The sequence below is a fragment of the Ctenopharyngodon idella genome, chromosome 18, assembly GCF_019924925.1.
Source record: "Ctenopharyngodon idella isolate HZGC_01 chromosome 18, HZGC01, whole genome shotgun sequence".
NCBI classification, from domain to species: domain Eukaryota; kingdom Metazoa; phylum Chordata; class Actinopteri; order Cypriniformes; family Xenocyprididae; genus Ctenopharyngodon; species Ctenopharyngodon idella.
In genome coordinates, this window is record NC_067237.1 from 7,522,454 (window position 1) to 7,542,367 (window position 19,914).

Here is a 19,914-nt window from a genome sequence, read left to right on the forward strand (position 1 = left end):
AAACCTCTGCATCTGTTTTCAGGCCTACCCGCTCTCTAACATCTCTAAGCTTATCCAATGTTGACATGGGTCCTAGCTCTTGCCTGATCATAACCCTTCTTGTTTTAATTATATTTCTCTGCCCTTGTCCTGTTTGCCATCTATTTTTCTACAGTCTTTATATAAATGTCCTGCTTGCTCACTCTCTCTCCTCCACCATCATGAGCCCTCTATTGCTGATTGGATACAAGAGTGTTTTGGTGCAAACATTTCTAGCAAACATCACAAAATTGTTTCTCAGAAATTGCTTACAGCACCTTTTAATTTAATAAAGTTATGGCAATAATTCCAAATAAGATGTTTCTTTTGGGAAAAGTGGGGGTACACTAGAAGGTGAATTCGGTCATTTATTTTCTTTTTCACATTTAGTGTTCTTGTCACTCAGAAATACGCCTCATTATGAGTAAAGTGGTTTGTGAAAGCCATTTCATGCTGTATTTAAGCACTAGCTTCCTTAATATTCTATCCTATTGTTAAAGAATTTTTTGTTTCAGCTTCTTGTTTAAAATAAATATATATATATGCATGCTTCCTTTTTCATCTTCTCCTCCACATTCTTTGCTGTAGGTATTAGAAGACAATGATTACGGCCGTGCAGTGGACTGGTGGGGTCTAGGAGTGGTCATGTATGAAATGATGTGTGGTCGCCTGCCATTCTATAACCAGGACCACGAGCGTCTGTTTGAGCTCATTTTAATGGAGGAGATTCGCTTTCCTAGAAACCTCTCGCCCGAGGCTAAGGCCCTGCTGGCCGGCCTGCTCAAGAAAGACCCTAAACAGAGGTAAGAGGAGCATCTGTTTCTACTTTTGTTGTGAAGAGGATCTTGCATATGTTTTAGTAATGTGAATTTGGTGTTTTGAAGGCTTGGAGGAGGTCCTGAAGATGCCAAAGAAGTGATGACACACAAGTTCTTCAATGCCATGAACTGGCAAGATGTCCTTCAAAAGAAGGTAAAAGAGTTTAAGACAGTGAGAGAAATGATTCATCAGGTGAAATCTTCACACAAGAGTACAACGTTAAGGCTCCTTCACACAGAATGCGTTTTTTGCTTTGAAAAACACTGGATGTGGGCAATGGAATAGGGAAAACTGCAAGGTCTCGAGACGCGTTTTTAAAAGTTGAACTGATTTTAACTTGAGCACCTCTCGTTTTTAAAAGCCTGTGTCATGCGCGAGACATTGTAAAAGACGCAAGATGCGAGCGTAACTGTCATACACATCCTTCTAGCATGTTAACATATAAAAACAATGGAAAAGTAGTGCGTTGGAATGGAAAAACAGCCCCTTCATGTTTTTGACAAATGCTCTCAAATCTCGTTTGAGGTGCATCAGCGTGATTGATTGCAGTGTGTTCAGAAGAACTATACCATCAAACCAAATTAGTTTATTTGTAGTTCATTAGATATTTAACATTGAACAGTCATTTATGCTGATCTTTGCATGTGGCTAATGAGAGACGTGTGAAAACAGAATGTTTTCTAAATTTTTTTTGTCTCTGACTCACCTCTCACCCTTCATGTTTACTGCAGCTCATCCCACCCTTCAAGCCCCAAGTGACCTCAGAGACAGACACACGCTACTTTGACGACGAGTTCACTGCACAGACCATTACTGTCACGCCACCTGACCAATGTGAGTACCTCAGTCCTTCCTCATTGCCTGAGGAGTCGTGACTCTTTGTGTCTGAGAAAACGATTAACATAGGAAGAGTCTCTTTGAAAAATAACTCCAAATAGTGATGGGAAATATATATTTTTTTTTTATTTCATATATTATATGTGTAACAGATTATCAAAAAAGAAAAAATGTAAGGTGGTTATTTTTTTGGATTTTGAGACGTGGGCATTGCACTCAAAAGTGGAGGGTTGAAGGTGCTGGGTTTATTTGATTGGATAAGTCCTGCATACATCACCAGAGGGTCTGTCGTTTTCGCCGGAAGATCCAGTTATGACGTTTTGATTAACCCTGACATATGAAATAAGTTTAAAAAAACAAAATAATTTTTTTTTTTTTTTTTTTTTTTTTTTTTTTTTTTTAAACCTTTGAAAATCAAAAAAAAAAAAATAATAATAATTTTGTTGGGAATCAGACCCAAACTGAGCAAAAACATGCGATTTGGTGCGGTTGACCAGGCCCCATGGTGCAGCATGTGATTCGCGGATTATTTGCAATGTTTAACCATCATAGTGAAAGTTTATCATTTAAACTTATTTTCTCTTGACAATTTACACATTCAAGCGATTTTAAACCATTCAAGGGAAAGAAGAGGCAAAAGAAAACACGCTGTTTCGGCAAGTATTCTCGTAAACACAGTCGCTTATGTCTTAAGTGAACGTAAACGGTTGAGAAAGAAATTGGATGTGTATCATTTATATTGGATCAGTGCATTAGGTCTTAAAGTGACAGCAGCCTATAAATACCTGCTGCTGTCATTAATGTTAATCAAACAACAAAACACAGCTTTAACAAAGATTGATATATATTTATTTTATACAGTGAGGACTATAGTGTTTTTACATTTAGGCCTAATTATTACATGTCTGTAGCTGAATACTACTGTTAGACCTTACTTTGTACCTGCAACTTTGTTATATTGTATTTATCTATGCTTGTATTTAGTGTATTTGTTCTTATTTTTACTGACTATTCACTTGCCTTTAATGTTTGGACTTTATTAGTCCTCCCTCTTTATTTATTTATTTTTCTTGCTGATCCGAAAAATGATCTGATTGGTGACTCAAAAACCTTAATAAGATTCGAACCACTTACGTGTGTAAATCAGACAGTTCATCACAATATGATCTGATACCGATTTTCTTAGCCAGCGATACAAGATTTGCTGATACCTCAAATTCAGCGATACGATTTGATTTGGTGGTATATCGATTGATATACCGATATTGTGATATGTTGCTATTTTACACTGCAAGTTACATTTCTATTAAATCACAAATGCTACCAAAATGAATATTTATCTAAAAAATTGCACATCTTGTACCCCAATTAGGACATCCACAACAACAACAAAATACTTTAGTTTTTTAAATAACAAAGAAAGAGAAATAATAGGAAAGAAATCATGTCACACATTAGATCAGTAATCTGATGACAGCTCATGACATGACAACAGTCAAGAAGTCTTTCAGGCTTCTGTGCTAAAATGTGCAATGTGTAAAATCTAGTGCAAATCCTCATTAGGAAACAACAAAATAAGGTACTCTAGTTGTAGAAAAAATACATTCATTAAGAAAAATAAATATAAAAAAGAAATGCAAAAATAAAGCTGTTAACTTATTTTTATTTGAGACTGTTTTTTGCCTGCTACTAGTAGATCACAATCTGGGGGCACATGCAGGCATGCAGGGCTCAATCTTGAGAATCTTTTCTATAGATAACCAAATTATAAGCAATGGCACAAAAAAAATACAGTTGGACAGACACAAATTAAATAAACAGTGCTTTTCGGGTTTTTTCAGGTAGGTCTAACAGAAGTTTACAGGTACAGCAATTGAATAAAGTAATCAAATGTAAAATAACACTGTATAGTTTTCACTGTAAAAATTAAATCTAGATGAATCCTTATTAAAGTTACAAAAGTTATTCAGTCAAGAGCAGCGAGAGATTTTTTTTTTTTTTTTTTTTTGTCTTTTGTTGTTGGATTAACATTAATAATTGGCAAGATCATTATTCATTAAGATCATTAAAGAAGGCAGTAAGATCATTAGGCTGCTGTCACTTTAAGACCGAATGCACAATCCAATATACTGTTACAGTGCTTGCTTTCTCAACTGTTTACATAACTGTGTTTACTAGGATATTTGCCAAGGAGGGCATTTTGACATCATTTTGTCTGTTTGTCCATTCAAGCACAAAAAGAAGTGAAAGAGGCCTAAAAGGCCTTTTACTTGCTTTAACTTAATCAGACAAAACTAAGCATTTAGAAGATTGTGTACAACAGTTTTTTCAGCAAAGTTTCAATCCAGTTGATAGAGTCCATTTAGGCTTTATTGGGTTAAACATTACAAGGTCAAAACATGTAAAAAATGAAACATATTCACGGATGAATTGTTCACAATAAGATCTATAACATGCATTTTGACAGAGATGATAGTAGTGATTAGTGTTGTCACAGTACCAAAATTCCAGTAGTCGATACCAATACCATAAAAATTTTACGGTTCTCGGTACCAATTTCAGTACCACAGCAAAATCTGTTGGAACTATTTTATATAGCCTATTTTAAAAACATATTAAATATGGTAATCATACATATAAATATTTGGAGCATGTGTGTATGTTTGTGTGTGTACATATGCCTCAATGAAATAAATTTTGAAATATAAAAAAAAAAAAAAAAATGCTCAAACATCCATTTTGTAACAGACATGCGCGTTATTTTCGCTATTCCGTCAGTGAAACGACACACTACAGCCTATAAAAATATGAAATAAATATTGGTAAATAATGGTAACCTAAATAATAAAAAAGTTAAGTATTATTTTTTAAAAAAACATTCGTTTTTTATTTCCACACAAAGATGCGTCATATAGCCTCTCTGTGCTTTGAGAGGGATGAGGGACACAAGCAGGAAAGAGACCATTTCTCTTTTAGAATATCTTCATGTTATCTCCTGATGTTACATGCAACTGACACTTGTTGTAAAAGGTTTGAAGAGCGAGTTTTATCTTTAGCAGGGGCAAGACATTCAGGTTATGTTTGATTTAGCGCTGCCTTGAAAGCGAAAGAAAAAAATACCAGCGTGTGTGAAGCGCGCTATACAAATCAACTTGATGTGCCTTATAAAGTCTAATAACAATCACAAACTGTGTTAAATAGAAATTGACGTGCAAGCAAAAAGGTTTCTGTCCTACAGTGTTTTTTTCTACTTTACCACAGTAAAGAATGTGAATAGCCTATAATAGGCCTAAATGCGAACAAAAGAAAGAAACATTTATAATCCCCTGCGTGAGTGAAGATTTGGGAAAAGAAACAGAGATTCCATGTTCAGTGGAATAACTAATGGAATATTGTTAAACTCTTTTTCGAGCGTTTCGCAAAACAGAATACAAAGCATAAATTTATGGACTCACGTACCTCTCTCATTCGGCATGAACCAAAATGTTTCCATGGCTGCGATGTCACAATTAATTGCTAACCTATTATTTCTTTTGTAAACAAAGCTTTGTGCTTCACTCGTGTCATATTCAAGTAAATACTGCCACAGCCCTATCAGTGGGTACCAAATATACCTGGATTCTCTGTACTACTGGTACTACAGAAATGCAGGTATCGTCACATTTTCAAAATGTCAGTACCGACTTGGTACCAAAGTACCGGTACAACACTAGTAGTGATAGACAATAATGAATAAAATAAATGACTTGAGGAACTGATTTGGTTTTCCATTGGTCTTTGTCTCCGTTGTTTGCAGATGACAGTCTTGATGCTGAGGATCCAGATACACGCACACACTTCTCGCAGTTCTCCTACTCAGCCAGTGTGCGGGAGTGACCACATCCCCCCCCTCCCCGCCACTCTCTCACCCTTACCAGCAAACCGGACGCCCCTCACATACACAAACGCAAACTCGTACAAGGACACGTGCACCAGCAACCCAAGCTTTCCGAGGAAGCGGGTTCTAAGCGGGAGTACGGCATCTGTGAATGATCCCGAACAGGTGGTACCCTCTGGTCAGTCCTGGTTTACGATTGGCTTTCCATCCAGCCAATCGTTGCCTGACACTACACACTGCAACTCAATCCACCAATCACTGAATATATCTCAACCAATCAGGTACCAATGAGAAACACAGCTCAGCACCAGCAGGTTTCAGGACACATGCTCACACTCAAAACACTGGACTACAGGACTAAAGCCTCTTGCAAACACAAATATCGAACACGCTCTAAATCATCTTGTGGGGACAAAAGAAGTCAAACCATTTGGACTTTTTTCCCACTGATTGTTACAGTTTTAAAGCCATATTTCTGCAATTGTACAAGTGCTCTTTCTGGAACTAGCTGTTACCAATAGTGTTTTTACAGCGGGAGGACCGATGATGGGGTAACACCGAAAGGAATAGTGCTGTTTCTCTGCCTGGGTAGCGTACCGAATGCTGTGCGTGCGTGTGCGGATGGACGGACAGATGCGTGTTCTCAAATCTACTTCTTAAACTGTGTCTTTTTGTTTCGATTTTTGTACATGGGCATAACGTTGAGTAGTAGGACCGGGGTGGGATTGTTAGGGGTTTGGGAGGCTCACACACTATAGATGTGAAAATGTTTGTGCTTTAAAGGGAAGAGAGAGGAAGACATCTCTAACGTGTTAACAGGGAGGTTGTGGTTTCCTCCCCAACCGGGAACCTTGAAACCGGCTTTCTGGTGAGGCCTTTTTTTTTTTTTTTTTTTTTTTTTCCCAGTTTTCATCTGCTGCCCCCAGAGGCTTGATGTTCCAAGGTCAGTGTATCATAGAAACTCTCCATCATGTTGTTTTCATTCTCTCAAAAGTTTTGCAGGCATTGATGTTGAAGTTTAGAGACAAACGTACAGGCAACAACAACCAAAAAAAAATGAGGATTTAAATGTCCTGTTATTTAACTGCAATAGCTACTGCGTCAGCATGACTGACTGCTTAAAGTAGCAAACAGTGGAAACGTGTACCTGCGCGCCACGCCATTGTTGTCGCAGCCTTGACACTTTTTTCATTTCTCCTTTTTTTATTATTAGTGTAGTAAGAAAAAATGGTTAGGATGTCTGAGAGGAAATGTTCAACTTCATCTCCAGATGTAGGTGTGCTTCTCCAGACGGAAGCTGTCAGAACACACCGCTTAGATGTGTGAGGTGTTTTCTTCTTTTGCCTTTTTAAAGATTCTTCATGTAAGGAACATCAAACTATTTTTGTTTTTGTTTTATTCATTATTTTATTTGGATCATTTTTTCGTCTTTTTGTTCCATTCACCCACTCCCTGAAATGAAATTGTCTTGATAAAATATATATAAAATATATATTACAATAGTAAAGGTTTTTTGTTTTGTTTGTTCGTTCGTTTCATTTTTCCATTTGTGTGAGTGTGTGCTTTATTTGTGCATGTGTGGGTGTGTAATAAGGTAGTCACAGTATATATTTGCAACGGGAAATGAAAAACCTCCTTTAAGATATGATGATCCTTCTTGTTTAAACAAGATATATATTATCATCCCTCCTACATAGACTTACTCATACAGGAAGGTCCTCACTGGTTTCAAACTGAAGCGCTTCTATGGGTCTTAAACGCATTATGCCCAAAACGTGCTGTCTAGGTTTTGAAACAGCCCTTGTTGCCTTGACTGAGAGAGACCGCTAGATGGTGCCATTTGCCTGTCATTAAATAATACATTGCTCCGGACATGAATAACATTTGTGCACTCTCGTTCACACCATTGATGATGCTCAAATATAGTTTTTAAAAGAAACTTTTGGGTGGAGACATGAGGGGCTTAGATCTGAAATGGTCTGCTGTAGTGGTTTCACCCATCTTTCTTGTGTGTATATACCTACTTGTAGGACAAATCAGCTTTGAAGTGAAATTATTTTGCAACTTTAACCATCGACTGTTCTGTTCTGAATGTGATGAACAATCACGAATGTCATCATTGATGCTCAGTTTGCTTTTTTTTAGTGCTGGGGATGCAAACGTTGGGGAAACTTGAAATATTTCAACAAACTTTTTTAATTTTTTCCCTTTCTTTTTTCTTTTTTTTGCTACAGAGTGCTATGGGTTATGCTTTGCTATTAGGACATTCATGCAAGTAAATTCTTTTACCAAAAACTGTATGTCTGCCTTTTTTACTAACCCAACAGTGTGTGAAATTAACCCAATGGACAGTAAGAGTTTTTAAGACCATGTTCTTCCGCCAGGGGTGTGCAAGGAGAGCTCAATGGAGAACACATCTTATTGAATACTCTAAACGGTTTTTTTATTTTTTTTTCCACAAGAATTAATTTGAATTATTTGTACATGGAGATAAAAGATGCCTTAATATGTACAAAATAGTTTTATGATGATCGAGAGATCATGAATGACGGTGATTAGTCCCACAGCAGAGATAAGTAACAAATGCTGCATTATAATTTAGTCTACTTCAGCAGTGGTCTGGGTGTTAATTTACACCTAATGACACTGCAAAAAGCTTTCTTGGCCAATAAATTAAATGCAGGGACACAGAGTTTTTGCTTTTGACCAATCCGCATCCAGGATCGGAGCTATCCCTTTATAAACCAGTGATATTTTGGTGGGTGTTCCTGTAGAGCAGTGGACCACAACCAGGGAACAGGTGCTCACTAGGGGGCCGTAAGATGGCCTAAGAGTATTTAAAGTAAGACTAGACAAACTAAATAAAACCAAAATATCAAAATGTAAACTGCCATCATTGTTATTTTAATTCGTCGCCATCAACAACTGTCATTTTTATTTAAGAAGTAGGGTTTCAATGCTCATGGCAAACCTGTAATTTTAAATGTATGGTTTCTAGACCTAATATACTAAATATCAAAATAATTAGTCTAAAAAAGTTATCCATTAATTGTGAACAACACCTGGTAAAATTAAAGGGTTAGTTCACCCAAAAATTCTCTCAATTCCTCACCCTCATGTCGTTCCACACCCGTAAGACCTTCGTTCATCTTTGGAACACAAATTACGATATTTTTCATAAAATCCGATGGCTCAGTGAGGCCTGCATTGCCAGCAAGATAATTAACACTTTCAGATTCCCAGAAAGGTATTAAAGACATATTTAAAACAGTTCATGTGACTACAGTGGTTCAACCTTAATGTTATGAAGCGACAAGAATACTTTTTGTGTGCCAAAAAAACAAAATAACTTTATTCAACAATATCTAATGGACGATTTCAAAACACTGCTTCGAAGCTTTACGAATCTTTTGTTCCGAATCAGTGGTTCTGAGTGTGTATTAAACTGCCAAAGACTCGTGATTTCAGTAAACGAGGCTTCGTTATGTCATAAGTGTGTTCGAAATTTCAGTGGTTCACCACTGGGGGACAATTGTCTTGCTAGCAATGCAGGCCTCACTGAGCCATTGGATTTTATAAAAAAAAATAACAATTTGTGTTCCGAAGATGAACGAAGGTCTTACGGGTGTGGAACGACATGACGGTGAGTAATTAATGACAGAATTGTCATTTTTGAGTGAACTAACCCTTTAATTGGTCATAGGAACCCTGAAGAACATTTAGTTCTTGAAACTTCTGGAATCACAATTTCAATTGTTTATTTTAATCTATTCACAGTTAGTACATCTTAAGTAACCTACATGGGTCTTCGAATATTGTGCTGGACAATGAAGAGCGTTGGAATCAGTCGATTTTAATGATTTCTTTGGTCCATCACGGTGCTGATGAATGCCCACACAACAAATACTACCCTCTAACCCTACCCAAACTTTAACCTTAAATTGATAGTTTACTCAAAAATGAATATTCTCTCATAATTTACTCAGTCATGTCGTTCCAAACCGATATGACTTTCTTTCTTTAGTGGAACATAAAAGATGTTTCAGTGATCCCTCCCCCCCTTCCGTGTGGCTACCAACATTCCTCAAAATATCTTTTATGTTCTGCAGAAGAATGCAAGTCATACAGGTTTGGAATGAAGACGAGCACATCTTAATGGCATTACCTACTATTTGCCGTGATCTGATTTCACTGATCTTCACAAAGGGGTCCATTAAATCGAAATTTTGTACTTGCGTATGTCATGTCACTAAAAAACATGGAGCGAGAATCAAAATAAGTTATTAAAATAACATCTAAAACTGGGTATTTATACACTGTAATTATATGCAGTCATCAAAAATGCTTCCAGTAGTACTTGTAATAAAAGGCTATATCCAAAACACATAATTGAACCAACAAAAAATGCTTACACGTGTGCCTTTAAATAAAGGACAAATCTGATCTTCTCAAGAGAAAGTAGTTGGTGTGAAGCATGCCTTGATCCCAAAAGCTTTCACAGGACCTTAAAACCCATATAAAGTCATAAAAAGCTGGAAAAGCCTGAGTGTTCATGAATCCATGCATGGTAAGATACCCTGTCTTCAAATGTGGAAAATTAGGATGTCTCCCTAGGAGAGGACATCCTGCAAAGATCACTCAACGAACATAACAGGCAATCCTGAAGGAAATATGAAACAACCCAAAGACCTCCAGAAAACATTGTAAGCCTAAGTTGATCGTAGAACCATTGCCACCAGTGTAGCTACAATCAACTTAGGTTTACGATGCTTTTGGGAAATGCCAAAAGTTCAACTTTTTGGCAAAAAATGTATCTATAATACCAATAAGACTTGATCCCAACTCAACACACGGTCACTTTGCAGTCCTTGAAGGAACAATGAATTCAAAAGTGTATCAAGACATTTTATAGGAGAATGTCAGAACAGCAGATCATGTCTTCAAGCTTTATTGAGGTTGGGTGATGCAACAAGACAAAGACCCGAAACACAAAAGCAAATCAACTAAAGAACTGAGATGCTGTGGCATAGCCTAAAGAGAACTGTGCTATCAAGACAACCCAGAAATACTGATAAACTGAAACAGATTTGTGGGGAGGGATTCAAAATTGGTAAAAAGTCTGTGACAAGAAACATTTGGTGGAGGTTGTGCTGCTAAAGGAGAATCTACAGGTTACTAAATTCAAGAGTTCGCTTACTTGGAATGATTACTCGGGCCGTTTAAACGACACCGTTATCTACTAAAAACTGAACACTTTTTGTGTGTTTTGGCTGTTCATTTACACGACAACAGCGTTTTGGGGGGCCTGAAAATGCAAACTTTTGAAAACGGTTTCAAAGTGCAAGTTTTTGAAAATGATACCGTTATTGTGTCCGTGTAAACTACAAAAACGCGAATTTGTGAAAACGGTGACGTAAAGCTCATCCGTATTACATGTTCAGTCTATAGGTGCGTAGTTTTTCTTTACAAAGTGACATCGGCAACTACTGGCCTGGCAGCATAATACAGTGTTTTAGTAGTTTTCGTGGATTTGTGTGAACAGGGATTGTTTTGACAACGTTGTTGTCTGTACGTGAGAAACTCAAAGGAAAAAGTTTTTAGTACATCGTTGTCCGTGCCCTCATTGTATTTGATAAAAATGTAAAAATAGTTGTTTGTGTGTTATTAGTTTAGTCAGATTATGCTTGTCCACAAATGCAAGTTAAATTAAATCAGATCCCTTTTATGAACAACTGATACAATTTTTAAAGGGATTATAAACTTATTTTGTCACTGAAATTAATTTGAAATAAATCAGTGATGTACCAGGCAAATTCTGTGAATATGGCTCTTTTAAACATGATTAATTCCATAGTGATAACTATATTGGTAACACTTTACAGTAAGATTTCATTAGTTTAGTTAACATGAACTAAGAATTAGCAATACTTCTACAGCATTTACTAATCTTGGTTAATGTTAATTTCAACATTTACTAATACATTATTAAAATCAAATGTTTAATATATTTATATTTATTTATGTATATTTGGACAATTTCTCTCCAAGTCTGTTTAAAACTACCCAAGCACACAGGACATCCAGAGACTAAGCTAGTAACACAGGGCGGGGCTTAGTGAAGGGTCAATTAGTAAGCTTTATTAGTGCCACTGGTGTTAATTAGCTGATGCTGCATGTCAGTGTACAGCTGCAGATTCAGTGCGTGCAGGTAGCTACAGTGTCCAGGTGAATCATGGCTCGAACTGGGTTTTGTGATTCCAGGCAACTGTTGGACCTCCATATGGTGAGAATGAATATAAAATCTCTACTTTAATTCCTAGACCTCCAGTGTAATGTGAATAATGGCCAAAATGTGTCCACTAAAAGCATTTTAACCTATCAGCAGGAAACTTTGTATAAATTCACCAATATCTACATTCTTATTGATGTATGAAGGCATACTCAAGTTAACAAAAAAATCAGATTCCATGTGGACTTCAATTTGAAGGCCAACCTCAAAGACAAATTCCCATGGTTTCCTTCTAGAAGTTCTGTGTTTTTAGAACAGCAGTTTTTAATTTGTGTATGTGGTTAAAGGGATAATTCATCCAAAGTGAGAGTTCCAAAAATGAAAGTTCTGTCATCATTTACTCCCCCTTAAGTTGTTCCAAACCTGTGTAAATTTTTATTGTTCTGCTGTACACAAAGGAAGATATTTAGAAGAATCTTATATATAATCTCTTCCTTTGTGTACTTTTGGATTGAAAGACTTTACTAACCTACTGTGAATAAATGAAATCATTTTGTACTTCAAAAGACTGAGGACAGACAAGCGCCTCTGCGGACGTGGGCAAACTCCTGTGTTCTGAGGGAGCGCAGGGTGTTTGCTGAAAGAGAGGAGGTTGGGTCAGGGCAGCACTACAAACCTTCACAGGAGAGTCGATGGGTAACTGCACCTTTTATGTCGGAGGTCTTCAGCCCTGCTCCTGGAGACCCACTGTCCTGCAGAGTTCGGTCCATCCCTAATCAAACACCTGAAGCAGCCAATCAAGCTCTTCAGGATTGCTTGAAAATACACAGGCAGGTTGAAAAAACTTTGCAGAACGGTGGGTCCCCAGGAGCATATTTGAAGACCTCTGCCTTATTGCATTAAACTGGCACATAATGATATAATTTGTAACCTTCTCTGCATGTAATGGATAGAAAATCACCCTGGTAGATGGGTGGTTCTTCAAATGATGTGTTCTCATCACCATTCTGCTGTCACAGCATTTCTTTTTCTCTCAAGGTTCAAAGGCTTCCCATATCCGCAGAGGATGGGATCATAATGGACTATGCTCCGCAAGACGAATCAATAACTTCAGGTGATATTAGATAGCTTGTTCGATGCTGCTTAAGTAGCCGAGGTCCATGATTTAGTACATTTTTCCCAATTTAATTTATTTGAGGCCAAGTTGAACCCAACTTACTGCTGCAGAACATAATGCAGCAAAAATATAATGTCCGTGCACTGATGTTAATGCTTAATTTAATCCAACTACAATGTTTTGACCCCCCAGGTCATCAGGCCAGAGACCCGATTTAAATTTAGCTATTGGTGCAAATACAGTACAGTGACTCAATCCTTTTTATTTTTTTATTTTTTTTATTTGTGCATTCAAAATACCAACTAGATTTTTTTCCGTTTTCTACTAAAATCGTGTTTTGCCTGTGTAAAACTCGCTACCACATTGCGAGGTTAATATGACGCTGGTCCATCCACTTCAGTTCTGAGACATTTTTTCCTCCATTTTATTGTCTGCCAAGCCACTCGATTCTCAAATGGTGTGAGGTTGTCCTAAAGTTTAATTCCATCTGTGGAAAAAGGTATTGGAAAATGCCTGCCAGGACATTATCCATTAAATTGACAGATGTTTTCTTCAACCATAAAACACAATGCACCACATAATTTGAAATGTTGGTAGGGTAAAATACCTGTGAAAAATCAATACAGAAAATTTACACTAAGTGCATATTTATCAATCATGTGCAACAATGCTAGATGTCTATGAAGAGGAGGCTTTGCTGAAGTATCTGAACAGGTTGCCAGGTCCACCTAGTCTGCGGGAACTGCTGCCCGGGCTTCTGCGCAGAGAGGTGGAAGTAGCCATCAGCAAGCTGGGGCTCCTCTATGACCAGACCTATGCATGGGACATCTTTTCAGACATGATGGTGAGGATGCGACACAAAGTACTTTTGATTTCCCATTACTGTGGTCATGTATGTGTTTCTCTTGGTTTACAGAGAAGTCAGCTACTATGTACTCTCCCAAATGCTGACCTGCCCAAGCCTTTCACTGACACTACCAGAGCCATTTTGGTTGACTGGCTAACTCAAGTCCATGTAAGTGCAATAGATGCAAATTTGTAAGTATGACCTGTTTGTTCCATTTCTGTTTGAGTGACAGAGGAATAATTAGCTGTTATCCTAACAGTGTGGATTATATTATATAGGAGTTAGGTGTGTTATGTAATATACACTACTGTTCAAAAGTTTAGACTAATTAAATATATAGACTTATACACATTTTTAAATTTTGTAGTCTTATGCTCACCAAGGCTGCATTTTAATCAAATTTGATAAAAACAATAATTTACAATTTCAAAGTACTGTTTTCTATTGTAATGTATTTTAAAACAATTTATGATGGCAAAGCTGAGTTTTCAGCAGCTGTTGTCAAACAGTCTTTCAGAAATCTTTGTAATATGCTGATTTGGTGCTCTATTAATAATGGTTCTTATCAAAGTTTTTGCTGCTTTATATTTTTGTGGAAACGTTTTTTCCACTCCAGAGTATTTATTTGGAATATAAGTGTTATAAAAGTCTTTACTGTCACTTTTAAACAGTTTAATGTGTCCTTACTCAATAAAAATAGATTTCTTTTTTTTCTGACCTGAATTGTATATTATGTAACTTCTTTTATGGAATGTCTATTTACACTAAGTGCAAATAGTGTCCTTTGTTGGCAAACGCGGTTTATACTAGCCCCGCCCACCAATATCTGGTTAGGCCACTCAAGTTTTAAAAAAAGACACATAGAATTCAGTGTCTTCAGTGGCGCAGCGATAGCGAGTAAGGCTTGCAGATCTGGCTTTTAACATGATTGACACTGGTTCGAATATGCTTTCTGCCAAGCTTGCATTTATTCTAAATAACAATGGAAAATAATGTTCTAAAAGTGGAAATAAAGCGTTTATTGGTTAGGGGAAGGTGTAGGGAGGGTTTTTATTCTCCCAATAAGGCAGCATCCATTCAATAATATAATCATTTACACTCTGATATTATTGCATCCTGTTAATGTACAAAAATACTGAGGTGCAAATAGTATCTGCCGATATATAAAGTATAGATAGCATCGAATTATGATTTACTCTTATTGCAAAGAACTGATACTTTTACATGGTGTAAATAGATGAATAGCGATGAAAAGTGCAACAGATTCTATCGCTATTTTCACTTGGTGTAAATAGCATCTATCGCTAAGGAAATATGCTATTTTCACTTAGTGTAAATAGCATCTATTACTATTTGCACTTAGCCTCTGCCTTTTTTTTTTTTTTTTTTTTTTTTTTTTTTTATTGGTCAAAATGTGTTACACATGGACACTTGTTTTCACCTTAGGAAGTGTTTCAGTTCTCAGAGGAAACATTGTATCTGGCGGTACACCTGTTGAATCGAGCACTAAGGCTCATCAAAGTGTCCATCACTGGCCTGCAGTTGCTGGGTGTGGTTTGCCTCTTTCTAGCTGCCAAAAAAGAGGAATGTCTATTACCAGAGGTACTTCAGTGCTAATAAGTTTAATGGAAACGTGAACTCAACGCTAATAAGGTGTCAATGTTTGTCAGGTTTCAGAGCTCTGCTATCTGATGGAGAACGCCTACAGTAAGAAACAACTGCTACGGATGGAGAGGAGAGTTTTAACTGGGCTCAAGTTTGATCTCTATTACTGTCCCCCACTTCATTTTCTTCTCATCTCTGCTTCCATTGCGCGCTGCAGCGACAAGGTCAGTGAACTCTTAAACTGGAGCTAATGCTACTAATATTAAAGGTGAAGGACCAAACAGAATAGCAAAAATTTTCTTGAACATCAACATCTCAAGGGGGAAAGTGTTTTTATGGTACGTGATGGCACATCGGATACTAGGTATCCAGAGTAATGGAGATTCATTCATTATGTTCCTGAAAACTGCATGTAATATTGAAAAATCCAAGCTTTGATTCAGATCTGTCATTTAATAAAGTATTTATGAATGAAGCTTGTGTGTGGGATGTTGTCATTAATACCAGATCTAATTTAGGTGATTACTTTTTCTTGTATATCTTGGATATTTTGGTTTGTATTTTTCTATCTACACTCAGAGAAAACATCTGAATACTAAATTCTAATGTTCTTCATCCAAGATACTTGTGCGTCATTGAACATCTCTGTGCCCCAAGTAATAATATGACATGCAGCCAAAGTTAACTGTGTGCAAAAACATCTTTACCTTGTCCATTTCACATTTTTTCCAATGTCAGTGTTTGATGACTGTTTGACTTCTTGGTATATTTTCTCCTAGTTTTTCTCCTCTTCTATTTAGTGTTTCAACATAACCTGACATAAGAGCTTGTGCTTTCTCATTTTTGTCTGATAAACTGCTTTTAAGAGTAATTTATTCCAAAATCACAAGCTAGCCGACTTGTCATTTTGTTTGACTAACATGGAATACCCTTTTTTGGAAAGCAGTAGGTGTTTTTAAGTAACTGCTGTCATATGGTCAGTTGTTTACATTTTCAATGTGGTCTTGCAATAAAATGTCCTAAATTATTTCTGTTCAGGTAGTCTGGATGGCACGATACCTGTTGGAGCTCTCGCTCCTGGAGGGGCAGTGTGTGGTGTATCTGCCCGTCCAGCTGGCAGGTGCTGCCCTCCGTCTGGCCCGAAGTATCCTCCAGGAAGCTCCCACTCCAGATGGAGAGACGGCCTGGTGCATTGCCTCTAGTATCCATATAGGAAGGTCAGGAGAAGTAGCCCTTTAGTACTGTACAGTTTTTACGGATTGATTTCTGGGAGTTTGAGCTTTTAAAGGGTTAGTTCACCCAAAAGTGAAACTTGTCATTAATTACTCACCATCATGTCGTTCCACACCTGTAAGACCTTTGTTCATCTTCGGAACACAAATTAAGATATTTTGATAAAATCAGAGAGGTATATGACTCGTCCATAGACCACAATATAATCAACACTTTCAAGGTCCAGAAAGGTACTAAAGATTGTTAAAAGTCGACGTGACTGCAGTGGTTCAACCTTAATTTTATGAAGCAATGAGAATACTACTTGTGCGCAAAAACCAAAATGACTTTATTCAACAATATCTTCTCTTCTGTCATTCTCATATGCTGTTTACATTCAGTGCCTTCAGGTTCTGCGTCAAAACTCTGGCTCCGTATTGGCAGACGCTGTTCACGGGAGCAGCACGACGCATGTGTGATTCTGACGCAGTAGCTGGCCAATAATGAGTCGGCATTCTGACATAGAACCTGGAAGCGCTGGACGTAAACAATGTATGGGAATGACACAGAAGAGAAGATATTGTTGAATAAAGATGTTGTTTTTGTTTTTTGCGCACAAAGTATTCTCGTCACTTCATAAAATTAAGGTTGAACCACTGCAGTCACGTCGACTTTTAACAATGTCTTTAGTACCTTTCTGGACCTTGAAAGTGGTGGTTAAGTTGCTGTCTATGGATGAGTCATATACCTCTCGGATTTCATTGAATATCTTAATTTGTGTTCCGAAGATGAACGAAGGTCTTACGGGTGTGGAACGACATGACGGTGAGTGAGTAATGACAGAATTTTCATTTTTGGGTGCACTAATCCTTTAACTTTGAACACATTGTTTTAAAAAGAACCTTAGGTGACTCCATTGATGTACATTACCAATCAAAAGATAAGAATAACAAGAATTAGTTAAACAAACAACTTTTTTTTGTTTTTTTTTGTTTGTCTTTTATGCTCACCCAGAACTGCGTTTATGTAATATAAAATACAATAAAAAAAAGTAATATTGTGAAAATTACATTTTAAAACAATGGGTTTTCAATTTTAAATGTCATTTATTCCTGTGATGTCAAAGCTGAATTTTCAGCAGTCTTTACTCCAGACTTTAGTGTCACATGATCCTTCAGAAATCATTCTATAATATAATTATTGATGCTCAATTTATTTGGTTCTCCTTCTGATGTTTGAAATGTTTTTGCTGCTTAATATTTTTGTAGAAACTGATACAGTGATCAGTTAAATACTGAAAGTTCAACGATCAGTATTTATTTGAAATAGAAATAATTTATAACAAATGTCTTCACTGTCACTTTTAATCAATTTAATGCATCCTTGCTATATATATAATATAATATATATATATATATATATATATATATATATATATATATATATATATATATATATATATATATATAAATATATATATATATATATATATATATATATATATATATATATATATATATATATATATATATATATATATATATATATATATATATATATAAATATATTAATATATAATTTCTTACTTGCCCAAAACTTTTGAATGGTAGTGCAGTTTCCACAAATATTAAAAGACACAAACTGTTTTCAACATTGTTTCTTGAGCACTAAATCAGTATTAGAATGGTTTCTAAAGGATCATGCGACACTGAAGACTGGAGTAATGATGCTGAAAATTCAGCTTTACTATAACAGGAATAAATTGTTTTAAAATAGTAGAAAAGTTAAATTATTTTAAAGCGTAAGTTCACAATATTATTTCTACTGTGCTTTTTGATCAAATAAATGTGGCCTTTGAGAGCATAAGACTTTCAAACTCTTGAGTGGTAGTGCACGTATATGTTCAAATTTGATTTAAAATTTTTGCCGAGTCTTCATTTCTTTTCTTTTTTTTTTTGTCTTCCACTATTTCTGAGGCAGTGAAGCGGCTCTCCTCAGTATAATGCAGATCATGGCCATGGCAGCAGCGAGAGCACATGCTCGTGAGACCCGTGCGACTTTCATCAAGTTCTCCACTATACAAACCCTCCATGTCAGCATGCACCCTGCTCTGAAGGCTGCTCCTGGCTTACTGGGCCTGTCATGCCCTCAGACGTGACGCTCTATCAACAACACCAGTGAGGAGGCCAAATGGGGCCGGAAATGTTCAGGACAGCTGCATAGCACTGCTACTCTGGGGAGGGAAATAAATGTGGAATGTGGCCAGTCACGAGTATTGTGTTGCACTGGACATCAGTGAACATCAGAATACCTCTGTAGGAGAGCTGGTTACTCTTTTTGGACTGAATTGTTTTCTGTAACTTTTTATAGTAATCTTATGTCACTTAATGTAAAAGGATAAAGAAGAAATGTGTATTTATGTCTATGTAGCTTTTAAGTGTGTATCAATGATATGGTGAAAACTTTATATACTGGAATAGGTGTTATGGTGTCTAATGAAATTAAAGCACTTTGAAACATTTACTGTTTTTAAGTGTTTTTGAAAATGTGTGTTTTAAGATTGTGAAAAATAAAAATGACATGTCTGTTTCGGAAAACTGCATTGGGAATCCACGCATGATTCGTGTGTCAGTACATCACTGTATGAAATTAAATTTGTTTAAAAAAAAAAAAAAAAAAAAATCATGTGTGTAGGAGGTTCAGTGCACTCCTCACATGACACTCTCAGCAGGGGCATCATGTGCGGAGTTGCCAGATTTGCATGTGTTTTATAGACTGGCCAAAACTAGCTTGATAATGCAAAAACACTACTTTTAGATTCTTGAAGGTTTATTATATAATGACAATTACTGTTGCTGGCTCAGTTGTTAAATATGAAGTTTAGAAACATAACCTTGCAAAGCCAACATCACTATTATCAGATTGCATTAAAAGGGATTAAATGCATTTTAATAATAGGCATGGTAATGGTCTTGTGCTATTTTCATTTGTTGGCTACTATTTTGCTGACACGGCTGTAAATTCACAGAATGATGAAATTATTAGAGGTGCAGTGGTAAGTAGGCTATGTGCTTGACCTCTTCTATCTGCTGATCGTAAATCATTTCTATAGAATAGCATATATTTAATAAATACGTAATTAATCTGCTTTGTAAGTGAAATGTCAAACCCTCAAACTGCGGGAATTGTTTAAAAATAGCTTAATTACGCCGGGAAAAAAAACAAGGATTTGGCAACTGCTGTTTTTTTTTTTTTTTTTTTTCCCCGTCTCTTTATGACGTCACCTGAACCGAGCGCAAATTTTTCAACGGGCGCCTGTGCACAGTACCGAACATGTGCGCGCAGCTCCTCTA

The 19,914-nt window shown here is 36.6% G+C and overlaps 2 protein-coding genes across 3 annotated transcripts in view; both read left to right on the forward strand.

Annotated features, from left to right (window-relative positions):
* akt2 (v-akt murine thymoma viral oncogene homolog 2) overlaps positions 1 to 7,074 on the forward strand; it is a 28,122-nt gene extending 21,048 nt beyond the window's left edge. For both annotated transcript variants that reach the window (XM_051870078.1, XM_051870077.1), the window contains 4 exons: positions 607 to 821; positions 903 to 990; positions 1,569 to 1,671; positions 5,471 to 7,074. In XM_051870078.1, coding sequence (XP_051726038.1) covers positions 607 to 821; positions 903 to 990; positions 1,569 to 1,671; positions 5,471 to 5,550 — 486 coding nt within the window. In that variant the 3' untranslated portion in view covers positions 5,551 to 7,074. The remainder of the gene's footprint in view (positions 1 to 606; positions 822 to 902; positions 991 to 1,568; positions 1,672 to 5,470) is intronic.
* Positions 7,075 to 11,508: 4,434 nt separating this feature from the next.
* ccnp (cyclin P) lies at positions 11,509 to 19,161 on the forward strand. Its single transcript, XM_051870079.1, has 9 exons — positions 11,509 to 11,834; positions 12,348 to 12,476; positions 12,819 to 12,894; positions 13,572 to 13,741; positions 13,814 to 13,912; positions 15,191 to 15,346; positions 15,415 to 15,573; positions 16,388 to 16,566; positions 18,542 to 19,161. Exons 1-9 carry the CDS (start codon positions 11,784 to 11,786, stop codon positions 18,717 to 18,719), a joined length of 1,197 nt encoding a protein of 398 aa, XP_051726039.1. The 5' UTR covers positions 11,509 to 11,783; the 3' UTR covers positions 18,720 to 19,161.
* The last annotated feature ends 753 nt before the right edge of the window (positions 19,162 to 19,914 follow it).

Coding starts and splice junctions, on each gene's coding strand:
- ccnp (XM_051870079.1), top strand. CDS start 11,784: ATGGCTCGAACTGGGTTTTGTGATTCCAGGCAACTGTTGGACCTCCAT. Junction 13,742..13,813: donor ACATCTTTTCAGACATGATG/GTGAGGATGCGA, acceptor CTTGGTTTACAG/AGAAGTCAGCTACTATGTAC. Junction 15,347..15,414: donor AGGAATGTCTATTACCAGAG/GTACTTCAGTGC, acceptor AATGTTTGTCAG/GTTTCAGAGCTCTGCTATCT.